General features: G+C 32.8%; 1 protein-coding gene across 1 annotated transcript; it reads left to right on the top strand.

The window, feature by feature from the left end:
- Positions 1-10701: 10701 nt before the first annotated feature.
- Positions 10702-21448, top strand: LOC150093259 (cathepsin L-like peptidase). The gene is made up of 9 exons (XM_090413665.1): positions 10702-10737; positions 12769-12862; positions 14578-14727; positions 16545-16697; positions 16963-17086; positions 18625-18725; positions 18929-19089; positions 19568-19678; positions 21238-21448. The coding sequence occupies exons 2-9, from the start codon at positions 12770-12772 to the stop codon at positions 21335-21337; spliced, it is 993 nt and encodes a 330-aa protein (XP_090269791.1). The 5' UTR covers positions 10702-10737; position 12769; the 3' UTR covers positions 21338-21448.
- The last annotated feature ends 266 nt before the right edge of the window (positions 21449-21714 follow it).

A 21714-nucleotide genomic window follows, 5' to 3' on the forward strand; every position in this document is an offset into this window, starting at 1 on the left:
CTGGGGTAGTTCTATTAACGTGGCGCAGCTTATAATCGATTTATCCCAAAGAGTAAAACTTAAAATGTCTGAACATTAAACTGATACCCATTATCTTTTGCTCATACCGCCAGCTTGTAAGCTTTCTATATCAGTTTGATTAATTATTCTATTACCTTTGCATCATCAGTAAACAACTGAATATTCTCCCTTCAAGTCATTTCCTATTTTTATGTACAAATTAAACAATAATGGTCCAAGCTCAGGGCCTTGCGGCACACCACTTTTCACCTGCTTTATCCTGGACTCTGCTCCTCCGTACACTACTTTTGGTATCTGTCCATGAGCCACTCTCGTATCCACATCACCAGTTTAATATCAATCCTCATTTGTTCCTATTTACGACAAGGTATTATCCTGTCAAGCGCCTTAGCAAATACTTAAAGTAATTCTGCCATAAAAGATTATATGCCTTTATTTCATTTGATTTATGTTTAAGTATTTTTATTTATTTCTTATTTTTAATTTTTTTACTATTTTTGTATTGTTTGGATATTTCATATTATTTCATTGGAGATTTTTTTTTCGACCTTCAAAACTAAAAACTGTTTGAACATATTTCCATTTCGATCCCCCTCCCCCTCCCCCCTCTCTCTCTCTCTCTCTCTCTCTCTCTCTCTCTCTCTCTCGGAGAAGCATGTTTTGTTATTCCAATACTTTTCGTACTTCTGTAAAATAAGAAGCCTTATTCGTTTTCTTTCGCTTTTCAAAACGAAACTGCATTGTACGAACTTCGTACTGTCTCCTTCCGTAAAAGTTAAGCTGTTTGGAAAACTTAAGGGGGTGCAGCTGATCAACAGACGCTACTTCTTTCTGCTTTTATTATTATACCTCTCTTGCATGAAGGATTTCGAAGCGAGAAACTTGCATCCGCCCTTCTATCTGAATTCTGGTGTCAACTCACACTAGTATGAGTACGACTGTAAACTTTATTATTTAATAATAAAGAAATTATTAATTTATTATTTAATAAAAAAATAATATGGCTTATGGAAGACACTACACTTCAGCATGAAATCGACTGACTCATCTGGAAATGGAATGGGGGGGGGGAAGAATGCAAAGACTTTTTACGTCATAAAGACAATCGAACCCAGATCCAAAGGACGCACGCCGCGCGATTTTTCTGACTGCGCTTTTTAACTAAATGTGAATTAATCTCATGCGAAGGTAGCGGGTTTTTCCACTCAGAAACTCAAGTGTTTCATCCCATAGAACAGGGAAATTACACGCAACCAACCAGAACAACACATCCAATTAACAAACACAAAACACTAGCTCAGACTGACTTAGTGGCTTCATCGTAATCCCAAAGCAACCCGATCCAATGGAAAAAGTTGAAAAAAAATTTAGTTATACTTCAGAAACAAGACAGGTAGTAGAAACTCTGCATATCGCTGACTTGTAGGGTACAACAGAAATAGGAATTTTTCCTAATATACAAAGGGAAAAAAAAAACAGTACTGAATAACTACAACAATATATGCCATGGACTAAACGGATTTATTAACAAAGAAATATATGTTTATGCATGGTGACATGTATAGCCACAACTATTGGTGGAATTTTGGCCGAATAAAGCAAGAAATCAAACAGACTTGCTTGAAATGGGCCCCTTGTCTTTCAAGACAGGTTTCGTAGCACATGCGAAGATGCTCTATCATCTCAGGTAAGTTTATCCTTTAGTTCATCAAGGTTTGAAGGCGGGTCATGGTGGAATACCCATTACTTCAACATTGCTTAAACGAAGGCATCAAGTGATGTGAGATCAGGTGACCGTGAAGGGGTGCGGGAATTCTGTGAACCTCGAAATGAGTATCCCGAGGAAGTGTTCTGATAAATAGGTCCGAACCTCTCGATTAAGGCAATGATGACGCTATTGCTTTGGGCACGCTTTCGGAAAGGACGAACAAACTGCTCACAAACATGTCGTAGGCTTGGGCCATTTGCTCTACCAACTCCGTATGAACGAAAAGAATGCTCAACAATAAACGTCTTTTCTTCCATCGTCAACACCATTGCTACAGCTAAATGTAATGGCGTAGCCTCTACACGTGCTCTTCTATTAATGTGAATGCAGTCGAACGGCATATCTCATAGCGCGTGTACTACTGAAAGGGGGTGTCGAAGTTCGGTACTTTTTTTTTTTTTTTTTTTGCGCCATACCGTATTATCAAAAGCCCTGGAAATATCAAGAGGGACAGCAAGTTTTTCCGAACATTTGAATGGCAGGTATCCTGTAGTCGGTGATATAGGCCAAGAGGTCAGCTGCAGATCCATATTGCTAAAATCCATACGGATAGTCAGTGGTGGGCAACTAGAGAGGAGAAAAGTTCACTTTTTACATTATATTAGAAAGGACTGAGGTGATGGCGACTAGTTGGTAGTTGGACGGAAGACGTTCATCTCCCGTCTACCAATTTTATAATAATGTAATGGTAAGCGTATAATAATATAATGTAATAAACTATGTACTCTGCTTCAAAACACACGTTCGCATAGAAGCTGAACAGGTGAAGATAGCGTTTACATCGTTTGTTTCTTCGTACGACCGCAAGATGGCATCGCAGGGTCATTGTATGACCTCAGTTTTAATTGTTAATGGTACCATACCGGTAGAGATTCATCACCAGTTGGTAACGTATTATCTCCCATTGAAAATAATAATAATAATAATAATAATAATAATAATAATAATAATAATAATAATAATAATGAATTAAATAAATAAAAGAAACGTATCCCTTATGTTATAAGTATCATAACATAAGGGATCAGTTCCAGTTGGAACTGATCCTATTGGTTTCAAAAGTCACTTAGGCTAATGTTAGATCTCTTGACTGCGAGCTTCCGTAGCTCCGTCGGTAACAACTATGCCCTTTGGTTGAAACACCTGGGTTATAATCCTTTCTAGGACGTGTAAAGCTCTTTTCGTTGAAGGTGAGTTAGCCGATCTGATACGGTAGTGACAGGGATTTTTACTCCTGTTTATATAAATCAAACCGAATCTCTTCAAGTGTTCGCGTGTGTTCTCGGGTCAGCTTGTTTATGTAGCAAAAGAAAAATCCCCCCCTCCATATGAGAACAGCCTTCAATTAATAATAATAATGAAAAACTTCTCGCATCCAAGATGGATGTTTCGAACTGAGGTCATTCTAACAAAAGATCACAATTCCGTCATCTTTCTAATACGCCACAGAAGCATTTCCGAAAAGGTAATATTAGATTATGAATATAGGAGTAAATCACTCCTATATACTACAACATTCCTGGAAAATTAAGCTATGTGGACCCTTTTATCTAGCTCTCGTATTATTGAACAGTCGCTGTTCAATATTATATAACTTGGTGCTCTCTCCAGGAGCATTTAAAACAAATGTAAATATCATCATGCATTGACTGAAACATTTACTATGCGCAGAAAATCGTAAAGTATGGCTATCGTATATGCTTTCCAGTCAAAAGGCTCAAATCCCGCCACCATGGGCATGGATGTTTGTGATTGTTTGCGAAAATACTAGTGTTGATGATGAGCAGTAGATGCCGTTGGTGTAGATGATGATGATGGTGGTAATGCGGTTCGTTGTAGTTGGTGGTTTGATTGGTGGAGACAGAGTTGTAGAGTAGGTGCCCTCCCTCGATGAGTCTTTGGACTCCCTGGAGGTTTTACGTAATAATAATAATAATAATAATAATAATAATAATAATAATAATAATAATAATAATAATAATAATAATAATAATAATAATAATGATTTTATTCCTACTTACAATGTACTTCTTACCAGATTTGATAAATGAAATAATGAAATAGATTGTGAATTATGTGGCTATAATTTCAATCGCATACTACAGTTCATTACATTGAAAAACAACAACAACAACAACAAAAGTGCTAAAGTTTAACAACTTCTAACGGAAAAATTCAACTTACATCGAAATTACTATGCACGATATCTCCAATAGTAACATCTGCTGACTCCATCGTTTCACTCGCTATCTAACGATCAACTCGAAGACAAACTTTTGACACAAATGGCATCGAAAGATTCAAGGCCACGAGTGCCACTAAATCTCACAATCCGACGTTGCAAATATGTTTTAATCAAACTGAGCTTTATTGGCACTGGGGGAAGGGAGTATGAAATAAAAGTTTTGTGATGAAAGTATTTTAAAGATGACCATGTTACCGTAGACAAGGAAGAATATTCAATGGCAAAAGAAATAAATAAATAAAATAGTTTCACGTACATTTGACATGCCTTTGTAAGTTAGCTTATACTGTAATGTGAATCATAGCGATAGTTTCGGAACATCATGATGTAATTAAATAATGCTATTTACTCGTATGACGTCAGAACCAATTGCGACAATGGAAAAAAAGTGAAACTTTTGTACGAATCTACAATCAAAACTATTTATCTCACTCAAGGTTGACAAGTACGTAAAATTAGCGATGGAATTATCAAAAGAATGACATTTTGAAATATGGATTAAGAGGTCCGCATGTGCTTAATGCCGGTTTTGTGTCATTAAACGCATGAAAAATCACCCAAGTTTCCAACTGCAGGATGTCTGATTTTGTAATAATAATAACCGAACATTTCTAGGTTTGTGAATGAAAAGAAAGAATTTCATTTTCAATGCTTATAAATCAAATTTCCCATTCTATTTTTTTTTTTTTTTTATGATGGACGACAATCTTTCTCTAAAATATCGTGGATCACGTGTATATAATAAATGTAGCTTTTTTTTTACAGAATTTTATACATTTCTGTAAAATTAAATTTTTACAGAAATGTATAAAATTAATTTTATACATTTCTGTAAAAATAACATTCATTTAGTTGGAGTCTCTTTTTAGTTCGAATTATTTGATAAACCAATTATTTTATTCCATGCGTCCATATCTTTCTTTGTTCAACTGAACAAAGAAAGACATTTCTTTATTGTACTTCTCAAATAGAAAATTGAGATTCATCAAAAAAAAAAAAAAGTAATTATCTTCTTAAATGAATAAGCTGTGCTATCTCTAACTGATCAAACCCTCTAAAGACGCTAATGGCTATCCTACTACTCCCCCTGAAGGCCGTAAGATAAACCACTTGTCTCTAAGATAAGCCAAACAGTTTTCACCTGCCACCGATAAATCCTACAGCGTTCCCTCTTACTCCATCACACTTCAAGACTGGAGCACTGATCAATAATCGGAAACTCTTCAGCTCTCAGAAGGATAAACAGAGAAAAGAAGAAAAAAAAAATTAGGATGTCGGTGGCGCAACCTAATGGATAACTATTGTGCTTCCGGATGGGCGGCTAGAGATGTTATTTGGGAGGGTGATTCTTGTCAGTTAGTGGTTTTTGTGAAAAGTTAGACACAGTCTTATTCTTCTTCACATACAAGGAACACTGTGAAGAAATACAGAGAGAATAACAGACAGAGAAAGAGAAGCTAAAAGACCACACACACACGCACACATAAACAGAGAAATATTGTCTCTCCTACACCACACAGCACCCATAAATGTAGAGAAATATTGTCTCTTTCCTCTGCTCATACGTTAAAAATATCTATATTTTCATTTACACAGTGACAGGCACAATCTAAACTTGCTTTAAAAACACATTTTATTAAGGCAACTGAATTTTATTTCCGCTTGAAACAGATATATCTTCTGATCTCCCGTCCCGCTTCCCTTCAAGGAAGAATGTTCAAGTACCTCTTAAAAATGATTTAATGTACAACATAATGTAGCGTAATATTTTAATAACAAAATAATGTGTATCTCTACAAATTATGAATTTTATTTACTAATAAAATTCATAATTTGCATTCATAAGATATGCACGCATGGATGGAATAAAATAATTGGTTTATCAAATAATTCGAAATGAAAAGGGACTCCAACTAAATGAATGTATAAAATTCTGTCAAAAAAAAAAGAGCTAAATTTATTATATGCACGTGAATCACGATATTTTAGAGAAAGATTGTCGTCCATCCTAAAAAAAAAGATTACTGCTAAATTACTGTTAAACAAAAGAAAAGAGGAAGAGGGGAAAGAAAAACAAATTAAAAAATAAACTAAATCAAATAAATAAAAAGAAACTAAATAAATTATGTTTCCTTTAAGAAAACGCACCTTGCTTGCTTTTTCTTTCTTAGCTTGTAAGGTCTATGATATACCTATAATGAATGCCACTATGGTTATATTTTATAATATGCAATAGTTATTATTATTGTTATTTACTGCTGGTATTATTATTAATAACCTTAATATAAAATTTTATTAATAACAATGTTCGTAAGATTTAATTATATTCATTTATGCGTGATACACAGGAACAAGCGGAGTCTTTTGTAACTAAAAAAATATACGTACTCTTTCCGCGTATTAAGCCTACTCTGACACATCTTACATAAATTTCATAATTTCTCACAGAAATTACTTACATTACATTTAAATTAGATTTTGATTGTTTTTTCCATTGCAAAACAAACCCCAGGTGCTAGAATTCCAATTGCTTAACATTATTTACCAAATATTTAACTATTTAGTACATTTAATTCATTCAGCGAAAAAATTAATTCAAAATACAAAAGCACATTATCAACTTCGTTTGCTTTCCAGTAGACGGTTAAAGCGCCCTCTCACAGATTTGACTACGAAAAAAGGTAAGAAATTCTGTAAATTAAATAAAAAAAAAGGGGGGGGAAGTGGAGAGATTGTAATTCATATGGTGTTTATTATATAATAAATTCTGTACCCTGAGCATTAGATTACAAAAACTTTCTGCCCTTTTAATACCGGTCAGGAAAAGCAAAATTGAACAAAACTCCAAAAATTCTACTTAAAAAATAATAATAAAATATTTTTTAAAAAAATCGGGTGAAATCTAAATCTCTATAAGCGGGTATGGGAACGATCCGAGGGGAACAAAAATAAAAAAGAAAGTCGCATTTTGTGTTAACTGATTTTCTTGTTTACACGCCTCGTGACCTTAACATTAAGGTTTTAGTGCTCATTATAAGCTCAGTCTGCAAGCGGAACTAAGCTGTAATAACTTCCTCAGTTATTTTTAACCTCTTAGATGTATAGAGTGCATATTTCAGAGGAGTGGTTCTCAACCATATTCACGTCGCAGCATACCTGGTGTTGGATTCTCTTTCTCATGGAATATTAGGTGGGTCCAATCGAAGTTAACACATTTAAATAATTAGAAGTTATATTTACTTATATTTCAATTTTAATAATATACTTAAGATAAGGAATAATCGGTAATAAATTTAAAAAATTAACCGGTACTTGGCAGTTATAACTACCAAGAAGTACTGGTTGTTCTATTCAATAAATAATGCCATACAAACTGCTAAATAAGTCTGGTACAGGATCAATTAATAAAAATATATTACACATTTTGTTACTTGGATACTTTGCGAATTTTTTCTCGCGATAAAATTAGATATCAATTATCAGTGAAAAAATTAGTCCTTGTTAATTTATCACATTTTTCCGACCGAACAACTATTACTAGTTTAGTACAATAAGCGAACACATTAAACAGTTCTAATGAATTTTTGTAGAAATATTAAGCAAATATATTTCAATTAAATATGTTTACAATAATACTTTTTTGGAAACACAATAGATGTAATTGTTTTTTGACTATTGATCTTTCATTATTCACATTCTTTTTCTTATGAAGAAAAAACGACTTGAACTGATCTTCAGCTGTTCAAGGAAATGGAAAAACAGTTTTATTATTATTATTATTCTATGCACAATTCAGTATTCATCGAAGTAATATCATTCCAACCCGGCGATGAGAGGAAATGCAATTTTGGAAGAGAGATAACCAATCATTCTTCTTCCTCAACTCAAAAATCTTCAAAAAAAAAAAAAAAAAAAACGTATTTTTTTAAATTAAATAGCAAAAAAGAAAAATACTTATCTATATTGTTAATCATAATACAAATTGAAATATTGAAAGAAATCTTATAAAATAATAAATATTTAAAAAATAATAATTATTATTATTTCCCATTTAATCTTTCTAATATGACTCTGATTTCCCTAATATTTGCTAAATATTCTTTTCCACATCACGATCCACCATAGTCCAGTTGTTATCGACGATGCCTTAAGTTCGAATTCTCTCTTTGAGCGAAGAAGAAGGCTTTAAGGGGGGGGGAGGGAATTGAAGTCGAATAATGCGATTCCATAGGGTGGTACCGGGAGGGGGTTCTTCTCCCGTAAAACATCCGAACCGGTCAGAAAAACGCACGCAATTAATAGTCATAAAACACTAACTTTATGGCCTTACTTGTTTCGGTACTAATCCCAATGTAACAACTCTCTTTATCCTTTGAATTACCTTGACCCAATTTGTAATACATTTACGCACCACTTCAGGAAGATAAATTTTGACGGTGTGTGTGTGACAAATTTATCGTTTCTCTTTCCACTGAACAATGTGCATGTCCACCAGTGCAAAACGGAATAAATAATGAAAGTAACCGAATCCTATTAACTCATAAAACGCAACCATGGTAACCAAGAGACATAGGAAGAACCGGAAGATTTTCTGAAGTCTTTCCATCTCAAGAAGAACGAACGAAAGAAGAAAAGTGATCAGTCAACTGACGGTAAACACTGAAAGCCTTGTCGATAACAAATTTACTGCTAGAAGGTTGCTGCGAGCTATGACGTATCACGAAGTCTTTAGTTTCCAGTCAAGTTATAGCATTTTCCTTGTTAGTTGTGGGGAATTTCAGAGGAAGGTTTGATTATTCTCACCATCTAAAAAAACTCATGCTTTAAAATGAATGATAAAATATTTCGCTTCCGGCGGTTTCGTCACAATTTCAATTCTAAGAACTTACAGATTTCTGTGTATACGATTATGCATGCAACACAGATATATTAAATCTTGTATCAGTGCTGCATGTAAGACTTTTTTTTCTATATCCTGCGTAGTCTTGTGGAAATGGTTTCGCTTCCAGAGAGCTAGACTTTTCCTTCCCCTGCCCCTAAAAATACAAACAAAACACCGCTATGTTTTCTGTTCCAGTCACCTACTAGAGAGAAGTTTTTTTTTTTTTTTTTCAACCTTTCTTCGTCTGGTTCTCGAGTTAGTTGATTTTTGGCAAGAGCTATGATAATTTCCTTGCAAAACTGTAGGAGATTTCAGAGGAAACCTTTATTGCTTTCGGAAGACTCTCATGCTTTAAAATGAATGATCAAACAATAATACCAATGTTAGGGTTTAGGACTAAGAGATGGCGACATTTGTTTGTCATATGTCTTTAGTTTATTTAGTTTTGTAAACGAAAGCTTTAGTTTATTAATTAGCTTCAGCTCACTATCAGAATGGAGAATGGCTGCCAGTCTATCTTCAAAAAGTGAGTTAAAAGAAATCTGCCTACTGTCTTTTGGAGAATTAAATGCGTTAGAAACTTTTTCATTTTTATAGTTTTCAATTTTGTACACTATTTTTCAGTGGATTTTTTATTTATTTTTATTTATTTAGAAATATGATAATTATAGGGACGGGTTTTAAGCCTATTGGATGGATTGGAACAGATCATATCTCAAAGCAAAAAATTTAAAACTGGATAGAATGTTGGAAGATTTTGTTGGCAAAATAAATAAATAATTTTTTTTCTAAAAATTTAATAATTAAATATATTATTTATATAACTAATATAAAATATAATTATAAATAATTATACTTTATTTCAACATAATATTCAATAAAAAATTTTATTTTGATTTATGTTTATAACAATTAAAATTATTATTAACCTGAAACTGATATTCATATATCAAAATACCACATTAAAATTATTATTCTAATTTCAGTTTTATTTTGCAATTATCTTTTCAATATAAGATTTAAATTTAAAATTCAGAACAATATTTGAATAGAAATTTAAGAAATTAAATTTACGTTGATATCATCAGTTTAATCCAATTTTTGAAAAACCCAGATTCAAAATTCATATATTTCAATTCCCAATAGCTGCGAGGATGATCGTCTGATATTCAGTTTTATATGAGAAAAAATTAACTGACAAATGCATGTTGCAAATGGCATTGAAATGACATTAAATTAAATATCCACTTCTTTACGAATCGAAAAATTTAATTGCTTTAATTAAAACTTTTAAATAATTATTAAGTTTGAGATTTTGCAGTCGCTCGCAGGCCATACAGTTTGAGAACCCCTGCAATATTAGATCGACAACAATTGTTCTTAAGAAAGGATTGATAAAATACACAAAGGATTATAATTTCAGATACATTGGTGTATATCAAGATGAATTGTTTAGGCATCAAAGTTATATCGTAGTTTCGTCTATTGGGTAAGTGATTGACACTTCCTATCGGATAAATTTCTACTTTAATAGATAAAAGAATCTTTTATAATCGCCCAGATGACACAGCATTTGTACCACCCAACACAGGGACAGATTACATTCTTTTGAATATTTAAAAAATAACGCTGATTAAAAGCACGTGGCATTTCTATTGTTCAAAACTTATTACTGATGAAGTGTTATCTGAATGGTCATCAGGTGTGATGGCATCATTTCCCATTAGTGATAACCTTACCCGTTAGGTATAAATTAACTGTTCACCATCGCTGTATACCTTCGTCCGAATATTGCTGTTCACTGAGATAGAACCACCACAGGTAAGGACTTCTTTAACTGTAAAGTGTGTTATGTTCATTTTTATCCTTGAATTTCTAACAAAGAACGAATACGACAAATATTCCAGTCTGTAAAGAATGTTTGCCATTTTTCTGAAGACGATTTAATGAGAGCCGAAACGTCAAGGCAATTTTTGCTCTCGTTTTAAATAGCATTGTGCACAATTAAGTGAAAATATCTTCACTCATTTATACCAAATACTTGGTATACAGTACAAGAGAGAAATGATCTGTTTCTAGGAAAAGAAACAGAGTCTCTAAACCTTCTACCTTTTGGCAAAATACCAACACGTGCCATGCATATCAGAAAAGTCTTCGGTCTCCTATAAAGACACTATGGAGTTAGTTTCATGTACAAGAGGTATTATTTCGTTGACAGTTGTGTGCAATTACTGCTTACAGTGTTTGGCAATATACGCATTTCTTATTTTATTTTAGTTTTTTTTTAATTGTAAATTGCGCATCGCGTTAAAAATAGCAAAAAGTTAATAAATGGGTTGAACTGTTTCTTCTTGGTACAGATTACTTTCGTTTTGAGAAGGAATTACTGTATTTCCCTCCTGTCTAACCTTTGAACCACCTAAAGATAACTAAATAGAGGTTTAGAATTCTTGGGGAAAAAATATGAAGACGGATATCAGGATTAAAAAAAAGTCTTTGGATACCCAAGCACATAATGGATTTTATAATATGTAGATACTAAGGACTTTGTTTTGCTGTCAGTTGGACGTCATACTATTTATTATTATTATTATTATTATTATTATTATTATTATTATTATTATTTATTAAGATTTGTTTACTTGTATCGACACATCCAAGAAGCATGCCACTTTTTTGCCCAGAGAGGTCTACTGTTTTTAGTATGGAGAAAAATATGCATAAAATATATATTAAAAATTGTACTTATAAAATTATATCCACCAAATCTTATGAAACAAATCGCACTATTGGACTTGAGAAAGAAAAAAACAGTTGCTTGGTCCAACAATTCAGGTTCCAGTTGTTCTATGCTAAAGCCAAGGTCCAGAGTGCGAGAAAAAGTTGCATGAATTCTTGGACTCATTATGCCAGGCAGTAGTAATGTAGGCTGCTGGTAGGTGTGAGGATGGACAACTGTTTTCTTGACATGTTAGGTTCTCTGATACTGGCAGAAGTATGCATTCCACAGCCAACTCGGCAACGAAGTCCACAATGTTTTCATAGACTTCATAGAGTTTTTTTTTTCTTTAGATATTTTAAACGTAATTATTAGGAGAATTGAAGAAATTTGGAAATTCTTAATATAAAATTAACATTATATTTCGAAACTCATTCTAATTAAATATTATTAATTACTACTTAAAATATTTTAATATTATTGCAAATTAAAGCACGAATTAATGAGAAAAAAAACTGCGTTTATTATAAATAATTTTTCTCAAAATCTGCACTGAAATATGAACTCAGTATTTGTGAGATTTACAATCACCCAAACATAGATTATCGCTATGTCGAAAAGGCGGAAATGATATGCAAAAATTCGGAGTAAAAATACGTTTCTCAACATATTATTAGATTAGATTCAAGACGCTGTAACATACGGCAAAATTATCCAAAAAAATAATAATAATAAATCTACGATCGCCATTTTGTTCCCCAATGAGTAGGCAAAATTCTTTCAGCCCTAATTTCTTTTAAGAAACTGGCTGACAGACCGTCTCGATCCTTAGTTCTCAACAACAGCTAAGTTCATACCTATTGATGATTTGTAAGTGCTAGGGAAGAGAGTGATGGCAACGAATGCCATCGTTTCGTGACACTCATATTGTTGTATGAAACAGATAATAAATACCGTAAAATGAAATTTCACATTTCTTACCTATGTATATTTTTTCTATCTTCTCTGCTTACTTAGCAAACAGGGGAATATTCTCCTTCAGTGCCTTTCCCCATTAAACTCTATACCAGAATGTATAACATTATATATGTTTTTGTATATCTTATTAACCATAACGTTTTCTCTGTTTTCAGAATGTTTCGCCTACTTGTCGCTTCTTTTCTTGTGGCTTTTGCCCTTGCTGCCCCTCTTAACCCTAAGCTTGATAAGCACTGGGAAAATTTCAAGGTAAGTACAGCTTTCAGACTGAGTAGCTTTAAATTAAATAACTGAACACTGTAATATTTGAAGAAATGTGCCCTTCTAAATTATTATTATTAGTAGTAGTAGTAGTAGTAGTACCTGACTCCTCCGTGGAGTCTAAGGACTCATCGCGGGAAAGAGCACTCCATTCCCCACAATCCACTATTTAGTAATCCTCTGTCTACACACCATTGTCATCATAATTCACAATCCATCGCAATTCGTAAATATGCATAAAATTCCGCTACTCATCAGTCAAATTTGTAGGCAACTTAGATTTCTAAACTCCTACTTTAATTGTCAAGTGTGGAAAATATATAACTGAGAAGTTAACTCAAAATCTAATAATAATATTTATTATATGTACGCATCTCTAGAGAGTCAGGGACTTATCGAGGGTCCCTGGAAAGTGAAATTCCATAGTACCTGTTCCTAAAAGCATTTATTAAAGATACACTCATAATGTCCACCTACAGTTTATTCTGTACACACTCTATTAAAAGCACCTGGACCTCACATTCTTCTTGACCACACAGCCTTAGTCAGCTTTCAGATACCCAGAGTATTCCACCCACCGGCAGTGAACTGCAAATTTCCCTATTTCTAAACTGTAAGCTCTTTTAGCAGCTTTTATGTTTCTATGATGTACCCCCCCCCATGTCTTAAACACCTTGGCAATGTAGCCTGTAAAGTTGGTCCTAGAAAGTCTTGATTCGTTGATGTCCTCGCGCTTACTATCAAATGATCACTGAAGGGTTGAAGTTGACTGCTAGTTGATTAAACGAGACATAATAGGAAAAACGCGTACTCATCGGTCCTTGTAGCGCAGTGGATATTTTATTTAGTCCAAAGCATCTATGTACACTCAAAATAAATATATATACAACTATTTACAATATATACATTTGTACATAGAATGCTTATAGTAATTGGTATTTTGATTTTTATATTTCTATATACACATTACCATATACACTTTTAAGAAGTGTCTTACAATAAATTTTTAAACAAAAAAAACAACATGTTCAGTCTTATATAATATGTGTTCAATCTTATATAATATGTGTTCATTGGTTTTGTCCATATATATAATTAGCTATACAAATAGTTATACATATACTTTCGTACTATATCAAAATTTACATATCCTGGACGATTATATTGTGAATCTAAGTTAAATGCACATCTTACACCTGACATTACATATCGGTAGCATCTCCCTAGCTGTGCAATTTTTTTAAAAAAATTATACATGCCGCTGTTCTTTTATTATATAATACATTCCATATGGTTTTACGTGATATTGTTTACGTATCTCGAGAGATAAATCTCTAATTTATTATATACAGAGTTTACTCATATGCAGAAATAGTTTCACATATATACATATACGCCATATCATGATTTACATGTTTCTATATATACAAGAGTATATATATATATATATATATATATATATTAAGAATTATTTCAGTATATTACTTCTCGGTGAACTTCTAAAGTATTTTAACAACAAAAAAAAACATTTTTATAATAAAAATTAATTTTTGATACTATTAATCCTAACGATGAACAAAATTATCTAAAAAAAAGTAATATAAAATATAAATTAACCTGCTAGCTTAAAATAAATTTCTCAACTCATATTTTAAAATAAAGAAAAATATATATAATTAATTCCCTTTGTTTGTATACTGCAGACGAAATTTAACAAGAAGTATGAATCAACAGAGGAATTCGCAAGACGACTCGTGTGGGAGAAAAACATTGAAAAGATAATTGACCACAATTTAAAGGCTGATCTCGGACTTCACAGCTTTCACGTTGGACAAAATGAATATGCAGATTTGGTAAGTAATTGACACATAACTTTCATGAAATAATAGCTAATAATTGTGTTTATTAAATATAAAACATATATATACAGTATATTACTTCTTAAGCTTAAACGCAGTAGCGCCCTCTGGTATTAACCACTCTCAGGCACCTATAGCGGTATCGTCTCTTAATTTTATGTTTTAAATATAAATGCTAATACTGTACGTATTAGAGCTATCTCATAATGGTAAAAATGTCTACCGTCTATCTATTTTCTTGGAATATTCATATTATTTTATTATAACTAATTGAAACGAAATCACTTACATTAATTTAAATCTTGTTATTTTGTTAGAGCTTGTTAAAATTTTCAGCTATGTTTTACAGTCATTTTCAATAAGATTATAGGAAAATAATCACAAAAAAAAAAAAAAATAGCATTAAGTCAAGTGAAAGCGCGTGATCGTGCTAATGGTACTATTCAGGAGAATAGCGCCATCTGCATTAATAGTTATCCAAAAAATTATAATAAAATAAATTAGTCGATAAAATATTTTTAAATATAAGCAATTAATCAATACAATTTGCGGAACATATGAATGATTCGGTATAATTGCCCAAAATTGAGAAAGTTTAAGGCATTCGTTTTCCCTAAGGTGTGGATTGTGAATGCATGCTTCACAGCTTTCTTTGTACAGTCTTTAAAGAAGGAAATAACTTTTATGTTACACTTTGGTCTTGTTCCACTGATTCCTGTGAGTTTTGTAGTTAATGCGTGGCTTGCTAAACTGGATTTATTGGGTTCTTTGAGTGAAATATATTCTTGATGTTCTTCAATACGAATTTGTGCAGAACGACCAGTCTGTCCATAATAACATAAGCCACAAGAGCAGGGGATTCTGTAAACTCCACGATAACAAAGGAGGATATTTATCTAAGTTTGCGAACTGGGCGGAAAGAGATTTGTAAGTTAATCTGTCGAAGTAGTCTTGCTATTTTTTTTTCTGAAAGTCCTTTAACATATGAAATACAAATTCTGGCAACTTCGTCTTGTGGCGAAGACGGTGGCTATAATTATTGATTATTTTATCATTAGGTTTTCTATTAAAACCATTAGAGATAAAAGGCAGCCATGATAATAGATAATTCGTTGTTTAGAAGAAACTCTCTAGAACTTTCTTTTATGAGCTCTGTCTATTGGAGATTTGACACCATATTTTTGACTAGGGTGATGATGTGAATTAGAATCAATGTATTTACAATTATGAGTTGTGGTTCTGCTGAGAACTCGACTACCATTTGGTCGACGTACAATGAGAACATCCAACAAAGGAAGACAATTGTTATCTCCTACTTCCAGGGTAAATTTATTATTATTATTATTATTATTATTATTATTATTATTATTATTATTATTATTATTCTAAGTATTCCAAATACTCATCGTGGGAGGGAAATGAGTCTCGATTCTTAAGATTATTGATTTAATTTTTTCAAGAAATTAATGAAGATCGGACAAGGAGCCTTATAGAGAAAATCGTCATCAATATATCAGTACCAAACCGATGGTTTAGATGAAAAAATGTCCATTGTTCGATATGTTCCATAAAGTAATGGGCCTGAGTTGGGGAAAAGGGAGACCTCATTTATATTATTTCTTTGAAATAATATGGAATATTATTATAAATATGGAATATTATTAAAAATGTGAATATTATTATAATATTTTAATCTGTACATTAATGGTTTCGTTTATCCCAGTTTAAAGGTATGTTAATTTAAAAATCAATAAACCAATTAAAGAAATGAAAGATTAAATTAATACTTTATTTTTCAAAATTCTGATCAGCGTTCCGATGAGTTCGTCAGAGTCATGAACGGTTATAAAATGAACAAAGGAGTTTCTAAAGCTGATAGTGTGTTCATCCCCCCTGCTAACCTCGAACTCCCTGCTTCAGTTGACTGGAGGACAAAAGGAATGGTTACACCAATCAAGAATCAGGTAAGATTTCATCACAAAACATACCACTAAAGTAGCAATTCAAGTGCTAAATTAAACATAAGAAACTTCTCTCATTTTAATCCCGTGTTAATTGTCACAAATAAACAATCAAAATAAATAAAAAAAGTTTAAATAAATAAACTTAAAAGGCATAAATGGTTACTGGATTGCATGACTGTATATATTTTTAAACACTGTTAACAATTGAAATTATACTTATGAGTTAACCAAAAAAAAGCCACTCAGCGACCATATTTCTGTTCAGGAACAATGTGGATCCTGTTGGGCATTCTCAACTACCGGATCTCTAGAAGGACAACATAAGAAGAAGACTGGCACTCTGGTTTCTCTCAGTGAACAGAATTTAGTAGACTGCTCCGGTCCTGAAGGTAAGTGTGTTTTATCCACGAATCATAATTTCTGCAATGCCATTATTTTTATTTATGATTTTCTGCATTAATTACATCAATTACGAGAAAAACTTTACCTCAATCCTTGTGGAGTAGATTGGACTTCTAATTCCAGAGGTCGTGAGTTCGACTCCCACCAAAGAGGAAATATAACTCTTGACCTTTTTTACTGATAAAAGTTGTAATATCATATAATTACCTTTATATATAATAAATTTCTGATTCAAACTGATTTTCCCTTTCTGTCGTTTTCGACCGTCGATGACATTGTAGGCATTTCTCACAAAGTATTTCTGGTGAGATTTTTACAAGTTCACCATTGCTTTTCCCAACCCCTGCCCTTAATTTTATTCGGGCTCAGGACCTGCATATGGCTGGGAAGTGTTCATGATTGTAATCCATGTGTTCACTGGAGCGGTTTGCCTGTTCTGGGGTTCGAAAAACCGAGTTTCCTGGCAAAAATAAATCTCCCCTCCGTATGAGACCGGCTAACTCAGTTTTAGTCAAAATCTTGAAATTTTTCTTTTGTAGTATTTCTGATAATAATATCAACAGTTCAAAACAACAGAATTTTTTCATGTTTATATTTTTAATTAAAAAATCATTTAACGCCTCTCATCCTAGAAAAGACAAATGCTGAACTATTTTAGCCCCAAATGATATTATGGAAATCAGTGGGTAGCTCATATTCACCAATAATTATATTGGTGAATATTTATATGACCGTTTGTGAAACGATCATATAAATCTCGAACCGTCTAAAAAAGGCTAGAAAAAGTTCCTATAATCAGCGACTAAATTGATTGTATAGCTGGCTTTCTTCTCGCGGTCTCATATTTTTTAACAGAAAAGTTGTCACAGTGCTAGGCACTAATTTTAATAAAACATTTTTGTATTTGTATATTAGCGCGTAGATTTAAGCTAAGCTAAGTAAGCTTTGCTTTTTTATATTATTTTTGTATATTTTTTTTTAAAACTTAAAATGAATTATATAATATATAATTGATATAATTATATATTATAATAATGAGCCCCATAGCTCATTCGGTATAGACGAAGCCCTTTGGTCGGAAAGACCCGGGCTCGATTCTCGTCCAAGATGTGAGGAACCTTTATCTGGTCTCTTGCGACTAAAGGTGAGTTAGCAGGTTTCATACAGAAGTAGGGGGTTTTTTCACCCAATAACTCAGGTTTTTCATCCCCCAGAACATGCAAAATCGGTCTGTGAACATATGCAGTTATAGACATAGGACACATCGGGAGGTATAGGGCCAACTACTTATCCTCGATGCGGTCGCGGTTTCAAATCGTAATAGGCCATATACGAATGTAAAGAGCCACTCGGGCCTAATATATGTATTAGGAGGAGATGGAGGGGAGGATGTATTATAAAAATGTCTATTATGATAATTGTATTATAATTAAAATATATTACTTACACATATTGTTACTTTATAATAACATTCAATCAATATCTCTTAATATGCGCTCGGAGAACTTATCAATTTTTTTTTCAGGTAACATGGGCTGTGAGGGAGGTCTAATGGACAATGCATTCGATTACATCAAGAAGAACAAGGGAATTGACACCGAAAAATCCTATCCATACACTGCTGAGGTAAGCTGATTTTAAATCCTTTGTAGATTGAGTGAGCATATATTTGCATCAGGGCATGTTTTAATTCATTGTGTGTGCGTGCGTGCGTGTGTGTGTGCGTGTGTGTGTGATCTTAAGGTGATAACGGCTTTTTGAAACATCATTAATATGCAAAATTTATTTTTTTTTTTAATTATGCAACTCGCTTTTATTTGAATCTACAGGATGGAACCTGCCAATTCAAGAAACAGAATGTTGGTGCTACTGTTACTGGTCACGTCGATGTAACATCCGGCAGTGAAGCTGACTTGCAGAAAGCTGCTGCTACCATTGGACCAATCTCTGTGGCTATTGATGCCAGTCAGTGGAGCTTCCAATTGTACAGGTAAGAATATAATCCTAACCCTTTCAGTAAAGATGACCTTTACGGTCTTCAGAATTAATCATCTTACAACTAAAAGTTAAGTTATTTCGAAATAAAGTCCTAACTGTCCATAAAATCTGATAATCTTCGTTTATGAATACATAAACATCCTCAACATCTTTCTCAATTGGCATATCTTACTCAGTACTGATTGCATTTATTGAGTTCCTGGCTTGGAAATGCAGCCCATATTTCTGTTACTGCTTTATGCTATGCCGAATATAATACCTAATATCAGAAATAAACTTATTACAAATATAATAATAATAATAATAATAATAATAATCGCTAAAATATTCCATGTCTGAAAACATAGAGAACCATTGTTTGGGTTTGTTACCTTTCTGCACATGCGTGATAAATAAAAATATTTTATGTACAATATTATTATTAATTTCTCGAAATGCTCATTTTTAATATCAAATATTGCCTTGACCAGTGGCGGCATCTATGACGAAGAAGACTGCAGTACTACAGCTTTGGATCATGGTGTTCTTGTTGTCGGCTATGGAACAGAAAATGGACAAGATTACTGGCTTGTGAAGAACAGGTGAGTTATTATAGCACTTTAGCAAACAATCGTAGAACTTTTTGCATAAAATCAGTAAGGTTTAAGATCCGAAACAAACAGTATAAAAAATACCGTTAACTTTTATTACACACCTAAGAGTCTATTACTACTATTAAGAGATCGGTAAATCCCATTTTGTTGATAAGATAGACTTAAGTTATCGTTTATTATAGCCTGGAAAGGTTGTTGTAGCTGACCAATTACCTAAAGTAGGTCTTCCAAATAGCTGGACGCTAAAATGCTTGTGGAAATATACGTGAGGTTAATGCAAGACTTTTTTTTTTTTTTTCATTTCTTGTACTGCATGACTGCAAAGCAAAATAGCACAGACTATAGACTAGAAGTGTTTAAAGATTAATCTGCGACTCCATGTTCTGTAATATATGCTGGCAATGTGCCAGTGAAATCTCACACTCCCTTACGTACCCCGCTATTTTTTTTTTTTTCTTTCTTTTTCTCGCGCTGCTCTTGGACAAAACAAATATTTGCTAGACACAAGCTCTCGTACCAATGCACTTTGATACAACCTATTTTGTCGCAGTGAAATAGTAAATAGAATGAAAGTTGAATAAGGAAGAGAACTCAGAAATGGATACTTGATTCCTACTATGGAATACGTATATAAATTATTCATGTTGATTTTTCATAGTACAAGCACTTTATTTTTATGAAGAAGCGAATTAAAGTTACCGGATTGGCTAGATTCGAAAAAATAATCCCTAACCATATTCGAAATGGTGGGGGGATGGGATGATTCTAATTTAAAGAAAGAATGTTTGAAAATGAGATTAAGTGGATAGCTTTTCGAAAGTTTTTTTTTTTTCTTCCGCTACTTTCTCTGATCTTTATTCTACAATTTTACACAATTTGCAACATAACGACTTCAAGTCTACAGGTTTCCGCTAACTTTCGAAGTAGTTTTACGAGTCCATCCTAATAAAACAGCGTCTTGTTTGCGAAACCATGTCTTCGCTTCTCTTAACTTTAGCAGACGTGAAGTGATGTGCACCTAAATAACCTTCAATTTTGGAAAGAGAGGAAAGTCAGGTGAAACTAAGTCGGCGCTTCAAGATGAGCGGCTGAAGACAGCCATTGTCTGAAGTTGTTTTTACCTTTGTATGAGGCCTCACATTGCCGTGTTAGCAGAAATTCTACATGTCCAAATGTCGAAATTATGCTTTTTTTTTTTTTTCCCCAGTGTACCAACAGATGGTGCTGTGAAGTAACTGTGTTACCAATACGCATGAAAGTTCAAAAGTTCATCACAATCTTTTTATACTTACGGTTTTTTTTTTTTTTTTCTGCTTAAACTAATAGACATTTACATCAAGAAAATAAGATAATATATTTAGAATGTGACAAAAGTTTTTAAATGTATTTAAATTATCAAAATAGGATTCCTACTATGTCTTTTCAATTTTTTTTTTTCTTTTCATAAAGAAAGGATAATTTTTAAAAAAAAATATGCCAGGTGCTGGATATTTGTTATTTACTTCCGTGTGATAAGCCTTCTAATCCCTTGTGTTTTATTCTTTCAGCTGGGGAACAAGCTGGGGTATCGAAGGTTACATCAAGATGTCTAGAAACAAGAGCAACCAATGTGGTATTGCCACCCAGGCCAGTTATCCTCTTGTGTAAAGATTGAACGAATGTACAAACAAATGAACCCAGGGCATTATTCCACATATATTATGTAATTAAAGTGTATATAATTAGTAATGTGCAAATAAAAAAATAATTTACATGTCAGCTAATTTTGCCATTATTTTTCTACGGTATCGAACTTAATAAACCACTGTTAAAACTACATGCAAATTTCTCAGGCTGGGGATAAATTGAAAAGATCAGTAGAACGTAGGTAATTAAGCAGTAGATCATTTTTATTGTCTGGTGTAACACGACCGTGGTTATTGTAGATCCAAATCATCGCATGAAACCATAAATATTCTCCAAAACAGAGTTACCATCTTACCTAAATATTCAAGTTTCCCAGACTTTCTTTGATATGATTTGCA

Source organism: Typopeltis vanoorti, chromosome 24, assembly GCF_054136105.1.
Source record: "Typopeltis vanoorti isolate ZY-2024b chromosome 24, IOZ_Tvanoo_1.0, whole genome shotgun sequence".
Classification (NCBI taxonomy): domain Eukaryota; kingdom Metazoa; phylum Arthropoda; class Arachnida; order Uropygi; family Thelyphonidae; genus Typopeltis; species Typopeltis vanoorti.